Raw genomic sequence first — 13,720 nt, forward strand, 5'->3', positions numbered from 1 at the left:
TTTGAGGTAGAGTAATTTTATTTACAACCCAATGATCAATGTAAAAGATGCGTGATAAATATTTTAAGCATGCAACTAAAGCGGCTTCACAATGAGCTCTACAATGGTTAATCTAGACACTCACTTTAAAAACCTGAGTCTGTAAGGAATGCTTTACAAAATGACTCCAATGTACAAATCCATTGCTTTTACGTTGAGTGTTTCTCATTAAAAGTAAGAAAAAATAAAAACAAAACAAAATTAATTTAGGCCCTCTCTCCTCTGATTCGCCTTGCAAGCTGGATATCCTTGGGCATGATTGTGACTCTCTTGGCATGAATGGCGCACAAGTTGGTGTCCTCAAACAGACCGACAAGGTAGGCCTCACTTGCTTCCTGTAAAGACAAGCAAAAGTTAATATTGGATCAATAGTGAAAATACATTAAAATAATAGAAATATAATCGTAATAATACAGTTTGTGTTAGTGTCACACACCTGAAGTGCACCAATGGCTGCACTCTGGAACCTCAGATCAGTTTTGAAGTCCTGTGCAATCTCCCTAACCAGACGCTGAAATGGCAACTTGCGGATGAGCAACTCTGTTGACTTCTGATAACGACGGATCTCTCTCAGAGCAACAGTTCCAGGCCTAAAATGAGGAAGAAAAACAACAAAAACAAACCCGTTATCATCAACTGTATTAAACATGTGTTTTCAGTTAAAAACAGAACAGTCTCTCAATAAAACCCACCTGTATCTGTGGGGCTTCTTGACGCCACCGGTAGAGGGCGCGCTCTTCCTAGCGGCTTTGGTCGCCAGCTGTTTTCTTGGCGCCTTTCCTCCAGTGGATTTACGCGCGGTCTGCTTGGTACGAGCCATTGTTTCTCAAATCTCTAGATTAAAAAAAACAAAACAAGAATGAGTGTTTAAATACGGAATTCTTCCCGTTTTATAATTAAATTCAAACTGTAACGTAAAATGGCGGCATCATCCGGGTCTTGCGGCTTGTCTTTACCACTTCCGCTCAAAAGCTGCAGCTACCTGATATGAAATGTTTTATTTTATACGGATGTACAGGGTTAAATTCACACAATATGGGAATTTAAACATAAACAGACTAACACCCATGCGTAATTAGTCTTGAACACAACAAAACGAGCATAGCAGGTGTACGTTATATTTTGCATCATACGAAAGGAGCTGCTGTAACGTTAACTATAACAGCCGCTCCGGTATCAGCCTCCATCTGCAGCAGGACCCGGTTCACCCCCTCTATGCAGCAGATTAAATACCACCCCCACAATACAACTCACTTTCAAGCGGGAATATAGCAATTGTATAATGTAGAAAGAGCGGCAAAGTTTGAGCACATGGGAAAGTTAATTGGATGCAAACCCCGAACAACCGGCAACTGGCCTCGATCTCTACAGGAACAAGCTGAACAGACCATTGTCCAAAATGGCGGGCAAAACCATAGATTAACAAACCAGCTCAAAATTATCAAATACCACTTATACTTCAATTAAAAGCCCGCCTAAAATATTAATTTAACGAGTGTAAAACGCCAATGTTTACATTAAACATGTTCAATGAAAATGAGTGTTAGAAATATTAATTCAAACCGCCAAATTTGCCAGTAAATGACCCACCACTAAGCACGAGAAACTGAAAATCTGATCAACTCTGTAAATGGCTCAAGGCTGTGTTTTAAACTAGCACTAGAAGAACTGCGGTCTAATTTCGAAATATCTCACAAATAATTTAAAGTTTACTCACATAAACCTCGTTGAAGCACGATCTTTCTCCCACGGCGGATCTTGTATTTGAAAATGTGAGGGCTGGGTTTCTATTTATATATTTCTGTGGCTTGCCGCGTATACACGCCCATAAATGACGTATTCCTTTATGATTGGCTTAACCCAAAACAAACTCCTCCTCCTCTTAAACCGTTTCGCTTTCTTTGCGGTACATTGTTTACCTTTTAGAAACATTTTTAATATATATTTGTCCCACAACTGAGAATGTAATAATAATAATAAAAATACATTTGGGAACAAAAAGTTGATTTTCAATAGATAAACCGGGAACTGGAGGAATAATATGTACTTGAAGTAGGCTACTTACGACGTTTCCGATATCACATTCAGGGATTTGTTAACGTATTTTTTCCAACTTCTAAAACATACATTTTAATCGCAGGTCAAAGCACAGCGAAAAATAGTCTTAAACCAGAAAACAGTTAATAATATAAGCATCAGCACTGCTCTCGAAATAAGAAATATAGATGCCTTATAAATAAATTAGCAGCAATATTTTGTTGTTTGGTTTTATTTCTGATTAATTTGGTCGAACAACACGTTGCAGTCTAAATAAACACTTGGTTTGCATTACAGCACTGCTGCTATGCAGCATTATGGATATCTATGTGCAGCATGGCCATTGTCTCCTATTTGTTTGTCCCGCCAGTTGCTCATATTGGCCTTGCAGCGGCGCGCGAGAGCATGAGTAGACGAGAGGGTCCCCGCGCACGCGCTATTATTGTTTTGACTGAAAATGCCGTCGGTTTCGAAAACGGCGGCGAGCGCTTCTCCTCAAACCGAGAAACCAACCCACTATACGTAAGTAAAGTAAACATTAAACGGTGGAAAATACGTTTCTGTGGACCGTGATGACTATTCGACAGTCGGATTTATATTTGTAACGCGTGCTGTTTCCTCTCCCCCTGTGCGTTTTAAAATGGTGCTTTTCCTTTTGTAAATTCCTCCGAATGAACGCGCCTCTTAAATCTCAATGTTGATCAAATCAGCAACCCCGTCTCAGCTAAACATTGCATTGTTTTCCGTATGAACGCGTTGGTCGCGCCGTGTGCAATTTAAAACTTGAGAAAGTGCTCTTCGCTTATTTGCTCAAAGCCTGCTTGTGTGTGTGTAAAGGCTTGAAGACATGTACACTGCACAGCAGCAACGCGAGTCGAGACGCTCGCTAGATGTAGCTAGCAGGCTGGTTTGTTAGCTGCATCCGCCTCCTTCGTTCCTCGGCCCGTGTTTCTTACTCTACGCTCTTTTCCTTCCGTACGCACCGTTGGTTTGAATGGAATGTACGTCGAAGATTGTACGTAACTCTGAACGCTAATCGCGGAGTACTTTGCGTAAGCTTCTAATGTTGTAGTGGAGAGCCTTGATCAGTGGCTACAGTTGATGCAGTGGGTTTTTTAAACGCTATAAAACACACTCCGTTTCCATTTAGCTGTTTTTTAAACACATAAAATGAACAATATATGTTTATAGTTGATGAAAAAGGTGGTTTATCACCTCACATATGTATCTAGGGCTTGTTTTGTTGTGGAATGGTAGCGTATGAGAAACTACGCAGTGCAACAGCCATCGCTGATCCAAACTTTGAACGTAGTTTGACATTACTGTGTTTGTTTACATCAGTCAAGCGTAGAGGTGGTTGATTTATGAAGCTTTTGACTATGCCTTTTCCATTTTAATTCTAGATATTTGAAGGAGTTCAGGACCGAGCAGTGCCCATTGTTTTTGCAGCACAAATGCACACAGCATAGACCCTTTACCTGTTTCCACTGGCATTTTCTAAACCAGCGACGACGGAGACCCATACGAAGAAGAGACGGGACTTTTAATTACAGCCCAGATGTATATTGCACGAAGTATGATGAAACAACAGGAATATGCCCCGATGGAGACGAGTAAGTAACTTTTTTTTATTACTATTTGGGAATATACTGCAGTCTGCAGTTGAGAAATCCGTTGTAAATGCGGAGACAATGTTACTGTTTGTGCCTGGGTTGCTCAAAACGAAGCGTGTTTTGTTTCAATATTTGTAATATATTGCGTCACTGATTTCAGTTGGTCTGTAAAAACACTAGAGACATTGGGGCTTTTCGTTAACCATGAGTATGTTATATATTGTGTAGCACACGCCCTCTTTCATAAAACATGGAGTTGAGCAGATCGTTGTCTTGTGAATTCACTATAGTGTTTACTTTATGTTATTTTTTTACTCCAACGTGTATATCGGAAATTGCCTGATGGCTTTCTCCTGTAACGCTAGTTTTTGCCATTCGCTCGATGTGTGTGTTTATCTCGAGTTTTACTTCCACTTTTGACTGATGTCTCGTCTCTCAGTTCCCAGTTTGCCCTGTGTGTAACAGAAACGTATAGATTCAGTTGGGAAATGAAGGCCATGCTGATGTGTGTGTTTCTTGCCATCCTTGTGTTTGTGTGTGTTGCGCCTAGTGAACCCAAAGACACGCCCCCCGTTCTCTGGCTTGTGATTGGCTCTCCTGTGCACGTACTCTTTATTTGATTGGTTCATGTCTGTTACAATGGTCACGATTCCCTCTCTCTTCACAAAAACTCATGTGTTTACAAAGCATAGATGTTGTTCGGAGGATATTTAAACTCATGCCTCTCATCATGTCTAAATTTACGCCAGCTATATATTTTGTTCTCGGTTGATTTGAGATGTTTGAAAATGAACTGAAAGCATTGTGCACAAAATAATTTCTTAAATGAATATTATCGTGTGCTGTTTAAATCTGTTTGTAGTTTAACTGATGTTAGTTTCTTATTTACTCGTTGAAGCTGTATTTTTAACTTTGCTGAGGTAGTACTACAGTGAGTTCAAAGGCTCATTAAAAGTGGATGATACTACTGTTAGTCAGGTGTGTCACTTGTGGATTCTTGTAAACAAGTTTTTATTGTAATGATGGTTACACAATACACTATTGTGCCAATATTAGAGACTTGATAAAATATTGCTGTTCAATATTTTAATATGGATGCTTGTTTCAGCATTTTATATTCCTTGCTTTTGCCTTTATGTAGCTTTAAAGTACAACTTTAGTTTGCGGCTTATTAGGGGTGTAACAATATATTGCGTCACAATATATCGCTTTACAATAATGCAACAATATGTATAATGGATGGTGACGATCTGTATTGTGTGTAGTTTACCCAAAATGAAACATTTTCTGGGTGAGGAAGAAATTCAAGTTTTCTGCGTTTTAGTGTCAGTACGTTAAACTACTATATATAATGTCTTTTAAATGTCTTATGCTACCAGTAAAAGGTGGCCTACAGTAAAATATATCTAAAAATATCTAGTATATGAGAGTGCATATTCATCTAAAATAATTCTGTATTTTCAGCTTCAGAATCATGAATATGTTTATTCTGTGTCGCATTTGTCCTGCGCATTGGGTTACCAGCACAAAGTCCAAGCCTATTAATTTCCACCCCCAATGTAATACCAAATTTAGCATTTTAATCTACAGTAGGGTTGGGTACCGAAACCCGGTGCCAATATAACCGCCTGGTATGTACCGGACCGAATCTGAACGCAGATTTCGGTGCCACTTAAATTCAAACGTGCTTTCGTGCTTTGGCTGGCGCTGAGCCAGAGACAGACGCGCTCAGTGCTCGTCACATATCCCAACTATTCAGTGTTTTCAACCACATCATGTTCATTTTAGGTTTCAGACATTTAAATGCTCATTGTCTATGGAAGCGGCAAAAAAAATCCTTTCAGACAATTATAACTTGAATACGTGTTTTATTCATATCAGATACACATTATATAGTAACTATATAGTTTACTCTATTCTTCTCCCAGTTCAGCGGTCACTTACTTTCATGTATTTCGTGAGACGTGAATTAATTTACGTGATCGTAAATCCGACAGATCCGATTCTCTTAGGTTAGATATATTGTATATATATTCTCTCAGGTTAGATCAACTAACACATATTTGAAAATCAGATAGTTCTTGACATAGTTAGCAAGTTTGTGAATATTTTGAATAAAAAGAAAAAGCGAAATAAACCCGATACAGCTGAGCTGTCATACATCGCTATTGCGGCTGCTGTGTGTCATGTGAGAAGCATGATGCGTCGCCATGGAAACAATAAGGTGATGCGTTCTAAAATATTTAGCCAGAGAATATGGTCATATTTATGCAAAATAAAGCTGAAGCTTGAAGCTGGTTTGTAGCAGACTAAGAATACAGACGACTGCTGTTATTACTGTAACTGTTATTTAGTGTTAAATTAGTTGTAGTTGGGTTAGGTGGCTTTAGTTTTACTGTGAATTTGTTAAGTAAACTGTGTTTTGTATTTATATATTTAAATATACTTTAAACTTGTAATAAAGTTTTAAATTTAAATAATAATAAAACAAATCAATAAAAAGCCATTCTTTAATCTCATCCACCTCGTTTTGTGGCTCTCTTTTTTTTTTTTTTTAAGTATCGGTTCAGGCACAGTTTGGGCACCGGTACCGTTTTAAAAGTATCGGTTTGGCACCGTAATCGGAAAAAAACCCAAACGATACCCAACCCTAATCTACAATAACATTTTTGTTAACCTTTTACCATGTCTTGGAGGATTGCAATAATATTGTATCATGATATTTTTCGAATCGCGTCATGAGCGTGTCATTACACCCCTACGGCTAATATTTAACCTTCTAAGCATATGTTCAGACTGCCAGCAAAAATCTGATTTTATATCCCGATGGGTTTTTGAAAGTCTGATCAGCAAAAAAAACATGAAATCTGATAAAAAAATTATTTTTTTTAAATCTGATTCAAACTAACCATTTTTGGAGATGGTTTAAAATGCGATTCCAATCAGATTTTTTTTGTCCCAGTCTGGGATGCTATGGCTGCTCAAATCGGATTTGAAACTATCTTTTGTGTCATTCGACACAATGCGGCACACAACAATAATGCCAGAACTGGTGACAGAAATGCCAGAAGTATTCATATGGCGTTCAAACGGTATGTCCAAAGATTTCGGCCATGACATACAGCATGGCGTTTTTAGTTCTGCCACTGCAACTCGACAGGGCGCTGTTTAGTGTACGTGTTTAGAGTGCGATAGATAACGCACCTCCAATTTTTCCTGCATCCGTTTTGAAAGCCTCGTCACATACATGCATGTCATTACTAAAGCTACCCATGCAGATAGGTTGGTTATGTTTGGACACACAAATCTTATTTAATCACTTGCAATTGATACTGTAGTGCGGACAGCCCATCTGAAAAGATCTGTTTTGAGAAAGAAAGAAAAAATCTGATTTGCCTGATTTGTTTGAACATAGCTGAAGAGACCCAGAGGAGCCACATTTATTATAGGAATTTTCTTATCTCATTCATTTCAAAATGAGTATTTATCCATCCATACATCTCATACCTTACATAGCAATGTTGTGATCCCTACAGCATTTACATTACATTATTTGATATTTATAAAAACTATTTAGATGTTTATTTTATTGTATTTTTTGTTTTGTTTGTTTGAGCAATTTTATAGTTATCGACCACAACATGAAAATAATGCTAATGCCAGTATTTCTTTACCTACACCTGAATTGAAGCGCATTGGATTACTATTATTATTCTTTGTCTTTTGACACGCTTTGTGTTCTGTCTGACTTTCTCAAAGGAAGCTCCATGGTATGGCTCAATGGTTAAATAATTACAAAAACGATTTGTCCTGTGTCTCTGCCGAATTGAAATGTATGTCACATAGTTTCAGTGTAGGCATAAATCACACATTCATTTATCCAGTAGCAGCCGTCCTATGGTGACATCATTGCTGTTGCCATAGTTACTGTTGCTACCTGAACAAGATGCAGTTGCTATATTTGAGAAGATTATTGGGTATGAAGCATTTTCAGTATAGATCTGCTCTCCTCCAGGCTGCTGTTTGCATTGTCACAGCCCCATTTTCTGTGTGCCTTAAATCCTGTCTTAAAAAATTAAACACATATTTCTTATTAATACCTGCTTCTCCTTACTGATCATTTGTTTTGTGTTGCCATGTATCAGCAATATGCATTACTCAGTCAATTTTAATTCATAAAACTAAAAAGTGCAGTTGTCTGTGAACAGCCCCAAGAATACACATATATTTCATAATGTCATAATGTAATGTACATCCACTGTATACCAACATATCTTGCAAAACAACTTCCATTCGGGAAGTATTTCACAAGTGTTTGACTGTTTTAAAGTTGTGAAAGAGGTTTGCAGTGGCATTGGTGCTTGTTGCTCTTCATGTCGCTTTGTATTAAATGCTACATTTAACATTTATTTAAGTGAAGGAAAAAAAACTGTTCAAATACATTTGTTGATGAATTTTAAAATAATTTGAATATAGTTCTAATTATATAAATGATAATATAGCTGGTTACAGTAAACAATTCTTACTAAAACCAGCAGTAATTTAACTACACATTTGAACAATGATAGCAAGTGTACTTCCTTTACTCTAATCAAACTCATTTTGCCTCTGGAAATGGTAGATTCAGTACTAATTATAGTGTAGTTTGCAGTTGCTGTGCTGGGAATAAAAGGAGTTCTTGCACGTGCTTCCACACATTTTTCCCAACCTGTCATAGCAATGAAAAAGTTTTGTTGTCTGTTTATATCTCTCTCTCTGTTGCTCAGGCACATTGTGGTAAGTTAGAAATAGTTGTAGGCCATGTAAGTGCAGTTACAACACAATCACAATATTTTGTAACAACAAAACTCAATATTAATGAATGTACAGGATGTATTTATTTAATCAGCTGGTGCTTTTCTCCTCACAGTTGCCCTTACTTACACCGGACCACCGGTGACACAGAGCGCAAGTACCATTTACGCTACTACAAGACCGGCACTTGCATCCATGAGACAGATGCCCGTGGACATTGTGTAAAGAACGGCCTCCACTGCGCCTTCGCTCATGGACCACATGACCTGCGGCCCCCAGTTTATGACATTAGGTAGCATTTTTTCCCTTTGTGTCCTTGGCAAATATCCCTTTATATAAATATATATGAATTTAAAAAATGTATGCAAATGATCATGTCCCTTGACTAATGCGTACATTTTTCTACAGGCAAATTAATGTAAATGCAAATTTGTACTCTGTGGCGCTTACAGCAAAACAGAAATACCCCAGCTACTCTGGTGCACAAAAGCGCTACGCAACTTTCCGTTTCAGACACCCGCTTGTCACAGAGAGAATTGGAAGTATGCATTCAGAGTATTTACGTGTTTTCAAATAGCCACTCAAGATTTTCGCATTTGTTACACCAAATACAAGTACAGAGAAAAGAGAGACGGAATCTTCTTCTGATTTTTACTGTCGCTTAGCAAAATAGTCTATTCATGAACGCGACCAAGTGTAACATCAGTAGCTATAAGGGTTGCACGATATTGGACAAAAATTGATATCTTGTTTTTCTGCGATATGAAAAAAAAAATTCACCAGTTGACTTGAATAGCTCTTTTTGAAAATAATTAATAATTCTAGAATGATTAGGGAGATTTTGTAGGGGAGTGAATCTGCATAGAAAATAATAAACTAATTACAAGCATCGATAAACACAATAGAACAAAGATACAAATGAAATAATCATCTCTTTATGTTTTTCAGGTAAATCTAACAGTATTCAGGTACAGAAATTGAATAATCAAATGTAAAATAAATATCACTGCATAGTGTTTACTGTAAAAAATGAAATATAATTGATATTTGTAATATTTAATACAAAAGGGATTTTCTGTTTGTATGACAGCAGCAGGAATATTAGGTTGCTGTCACTTTAAGACCGAATGCAAGGATTCAATATAATGATAATCCATAAGCGTCCATGTTTACAAGGATATTTGCAGAGATGGGCATTTTGAGATAATTTTGCATGGATGTGTCCGTTTAAGCACAAATAGACCCAAAAGAGAACGGAATTCAGTGGTTCGTGTGCTGCCTGCGTCGGCTTTGTGTGTGTTCACTGACAACAGCACGCAAGTTCAGAATTGAGATCTCTTTCGCATCTTTTTGCACTCAAATGGTTTAAAATCATTTGAATGTTTAAACTGACGGGACCTAAAACACGTGCAAATGATAAACTTTCGCTTTGTGATGGTTAAACTTTGCAATTAATCAGAGAATCACGTGCAATTTTGAACCATGTGGTGCCTTGTCCACATGGATTAACAATCGCTATATCGATGCTAAAAAGGATATTTCATGCAGCCCTAATAGCTATGTTTCCATCCACCTATTTTCATATATTAGTGCTGGATGAAAAAGAGCAAGATGTGCATAAATTAAAAAAAATTACGCCAAATAACGGCAATAAAAATAACGCCAATTTCCCAGGAAGTAACAATTTTGTTCTCTTGAACACGAGATGGAATTGCTGCTTTTTGCGCAAATGTTTTATGCGATATTCCAGTTTTGTGCAGAACTTAAATTTGCAACTTTAAATTGAAACATAGCTAGTGGCTCTGTGCATGTGACCAAAAGTGTGAATCTGATTGGTCGGCAGTGCGATGGAAAAGAGGTCTGTCACATGCAAATGAATCTGAACAGACTCGTTAACAGCCGTTCATTCAAATTAAAATGTTAATTGCACTGAATTTCTGGCACAGAACAATCATCTTGGTGTGAATAGGGAACCTTTAGAGAACAAGGAACCCTCACACTAAAGGGCAGGAGTTGGAAAAGGAAGTTCTTTGCCTTATGGCAGGATTTCCAACCCCCAACTAACTAAAGCTGTGAATCCCAAAATAGCAGCAGTTTGCGCTAGACATTGTTTTGTTATGACAATTGCTTTCAGTTGAAAAAAGCTGCTGTGGGCGTGGCTGCACACTGTTTCAGTGGATTAGCACCATATGTATTTGCATATGTATTCAATTTATAAGCGAGCAGTCGCAGCACTTATTAGGGTGCTTAATCTAATTTGCAGATATGTACCTTATTTGTTTTGCTAATGGCATTAATTACACTACTTGCATTGCCGAGCAGTCTGCACAACATAGCCACAAACAATATGATTTTGGCCTGGAAATGTGGCTTACCAGTGATTTTAAATAACAAGAAATATGCCATCTCAGCAGTTGCCTAGCAACGTGGATGTGGAAATAGCTGTTGCATCAAGACCAATCTTGGAGGATTTTTTTTGTGGTGCTTCTGAATGGGTGGGCTGACTTGTGTAATCATGTTCACAGAGAGATCCAAGCACAGGAAGCTCTGCAGAACGGCCAGTTGGGATCTGGGGAGGGGATTCCTGACCTGCAGCCGGGTGTGCTGGCCAGCCAGGCCATGATTGAGAAGACCCTAAATGAGGACCCACGCTGGCAAGGTGACACAAAACCTTCCCACACTAATGCAAGCCCAGTATAACAGAAATAAGATCTATGTGGCAATGGTCACAAAAGTACACCGTATTTCAATCATATTCAGTTTCTGTTCCCCTTTTTTTTTGCAGACACCAATTTTGTTTTGGCCAACTACAAAACCGAGCAGTGCACCAAGCCTCCACGTCTATGCAGGCAGGGCTATGCCTGTCCCCACTATCACAACAGCAGAGATAGGAGAAGAAATCCCAGAAAGTTCAAATACAGGTGGGCTATTGCAAAAACAAATAATCCTAAACAAAACAGAAGTTGACACTGTGTCGCCTAAAACACATCTGAGTATGTAAGATGGATAGCTAGTGGTTGAAATGGGTTCTGCAGTCCAAATTCAAAATATTGGAGAGAGTAGTTTCCCCGCCCCCTCAGACTCAACACTCACGCGAGTTGCCAGTTAGAGGACACGCAACAGGAATGAGCGCAATTGACAATCCAAGGCGAGAAACTATATATATATATATATATATATATATATATATATATATATATATATATATATATATATATATATATATATATATATATATATATATATATATATATATATATATATATATATATATATATATATATAAATATATAAATATATATATAAATTGAGAGAAGGCATCAGAGGGCCGAAATCATTGACCAAAACAGCTTCTCTGATGACTGGTTTTGACTGTCAGTGTCTATTTCATGCACACAATGTGGATAAGCTACAACCGGACACTAGGCCTGCCCCGAATTTTCTAGTCGTCTAGTAGTTGTTCATTTAAGTCATTAGCCGACTAATCGCACATTTACATTAATTAAATTACCTAAAAGGGACATATTATGCCCCTTTTTACAAGATGTAAGATAAGTATCTGATGTCCCCAGAGTGTGTATATGAAATTTTAGCTCAAAATACCCTGCAGATCATGTTTTATAGCCTGTTAAAGTTGCTCCTTTTTGGGGGTAAGCAAAAACGCACCTTTTTTGTGTATGTCTCTTTAAATGCAAACAGGTGTTTTTTAGTTTAATTCTGGTTTTAACTTATGTTTCCGTCTTGCTTTTATCCACTATTAGAAGTGTGCATTAAAGTCTTATCCATTAGCATCAATCATACACAGCGAATTACACAATAACACTCTTTACGACTAACAGTAAACAAATGTATACAGACATTATGCCTTTTCAGGGTGTGCTTGATAAACTGGTAAACTTTATATCCGTAAAACAACTCCAATGAACTGTAATAAAGTGCGTGCTCTCCCTTTCGTTACTGCCGTGACCAGTATCGCTCCGGAGACTATACACTGGATCACGAATAGTTGGTACTATCCATCCTTAAGCTTTAACTTTTTAGCAAAACCTACCTTGAATTGTTCCTCGTTCAGCACCTTCATTGCTTACAAGACAAAAGTAATAATTAGGAATGTGTCTGAAAAAATAGCAAGGAGACATTTTAATGATTTATTATTAAACTAGTGTTTTCTGAGTCATTGTCGGCTATAAAGATGAAGATTACGATGCTGCCTCGCCTTCTCTGCGGTAGCCTAGGCTATAGTGAAAGCACCTATAGAGAAAAATGCACATTTCTTACGGATTAAATAATTTGAGCGTATTAGTTTTCAATTTGATTAGTTTCTTTTTAAAATAGACATTTCAAGATTTCTATAGTTATACAGTATTTCTTTGAGTATACGCTGAGTTTTGGTTCATTTTTGTTAAACGCTCCAGTTCACGGAGACCGAGAGGGCAGAAAGCACATTCCTGTTTGTTTTCTTTATTTACAAAAGCACAATGTTTCCTTGCTATTGTGAGTTTACACAAATATCAGTTTCGAATGATGTATTACTCCTATCTGTATGACAATGTATTTTAAGTTGTTTCCGCTGATATCAGGAAGAAATGCAAGTGATCACGTCTGCGCCTCCATGTCATGCAATAAAGCACACAGAGTAGGAATATGTATAATTTGTTTGGCTGTAATATCAAGAGGAGAACTTTACCATGACAAGTTTATTTTTGGTTTCAGGAGAAAAACACATTTCTGTGCATTACTATTTGTAATTAACATAACACTCAATCCCTGTTGGATTTAACATAAAACTGGATCTCTTTTGGCAGGTCGACGCCCTGTCCGAGTGTAAAGCACGGCGATGAGTGGGGCGAACCCTCCAAGTGTGAGAGTGGGGACAGCTGTCAGTACTGCCACTCTCGCACCGAACAGCAGTTCCACCCAGAGGTGAGACTGCCACACCTTTACAACATTGACTGATTGACTTTGAGTTTACTTTATTTATATTATTTACTTTTTATTTTTATATTATTTCCTCACCAACTTCTATGTCTGTTTCAAGATTTACAAATCTACTAAATGCAACGACATGAGGCAAACTGGATACTGTCCAAGGGGACCATTCTGTGCTTTTGCACATGTGGAAAGTAAGCATGATTATAACGATGACTGATTGCAATGTGTTTGTGTGTTATTAAATACCAGAAATCCAGTGATTTCCTTTAGTTCAAGCATGGCTTATTGTGATTATCAAATCGCAA

The 13,720-nt window shown here is 37.6% G+C and overlaps 2 protein-coding genes across 3 annotated transcripts in view; one reads left to right on the forward strand and one right to left on the reverse strand.

Annotated features, from left to right (window-relative positions):
- On the reverse strand, positions 1-3,041 carry h3f3a (H3 histone, family 3A). The gene is made up of 4 exons (XM_079827906.1): positions 1,757-3,041; positions 732-873; positions 476-629; positions 1-374 (listed from the first exon to the last, which is right to left on the reverse strand). The coding sequence occupies exons 2-4, from the start codon at positions 857-859 to the stop codon at positions 246-248; spliced, it is 411 nt and encodes a 136-aa protein (XP_079684032.1). The 5' UTR covers positions 860-873; positions 1,757-3,041; the 3' UTR covers positions 1-245.
- The window catches only part of unkl (unk like zinc finger), a 24,359-nt gene continuing 13,141 nt past the window's right edge, over positions 2,503-13,720 (forward strand). For both annotated transcript variants that reach the window (XM_079827878.1, XM_079827879.1), the window contains exons 1-7: positions 2,503-2,598; positions 3,480-3,689; positions 8,599-8,775; positions 11,009-11,142; positions 11,269-11,404; positions 13,289-13,406; positions 13,522-13,606. In XM_079827878.1, coding sequence (XP_079684004.1) covers positions 2,534-2,598; positions 3,480-3,689; positions 8,599-8,775; positions 11,009-11,142; positions 11,269-11,404; positions 13,289-13,406; positions 13,522-13,606 — 925 coding nt within the window. In that variant the 5' untranslated portion in view covers positions 2,503-2,533. The remainder of the gene's footprint in view (positions 2,599-3,479; positions 3,690-8,598; positions 8,776-11,008; positions 11,143-11,268; positions 11,405-13,288; positions 13,407-13,521; positions 13,607-13,720) is intronic.

Source organism: Gobio gobio, assembly GCF_949357685.1.
Source record: "Gobio gobio genome assembly, chromosome: 1".
In the NCBI taxonomy this organism is placed as follows: Eukaryota; Metazoa; Chordata; class Actinopteri; order Cypriniformes; family Gobionidae; genus Gobio; species Gobio gobio.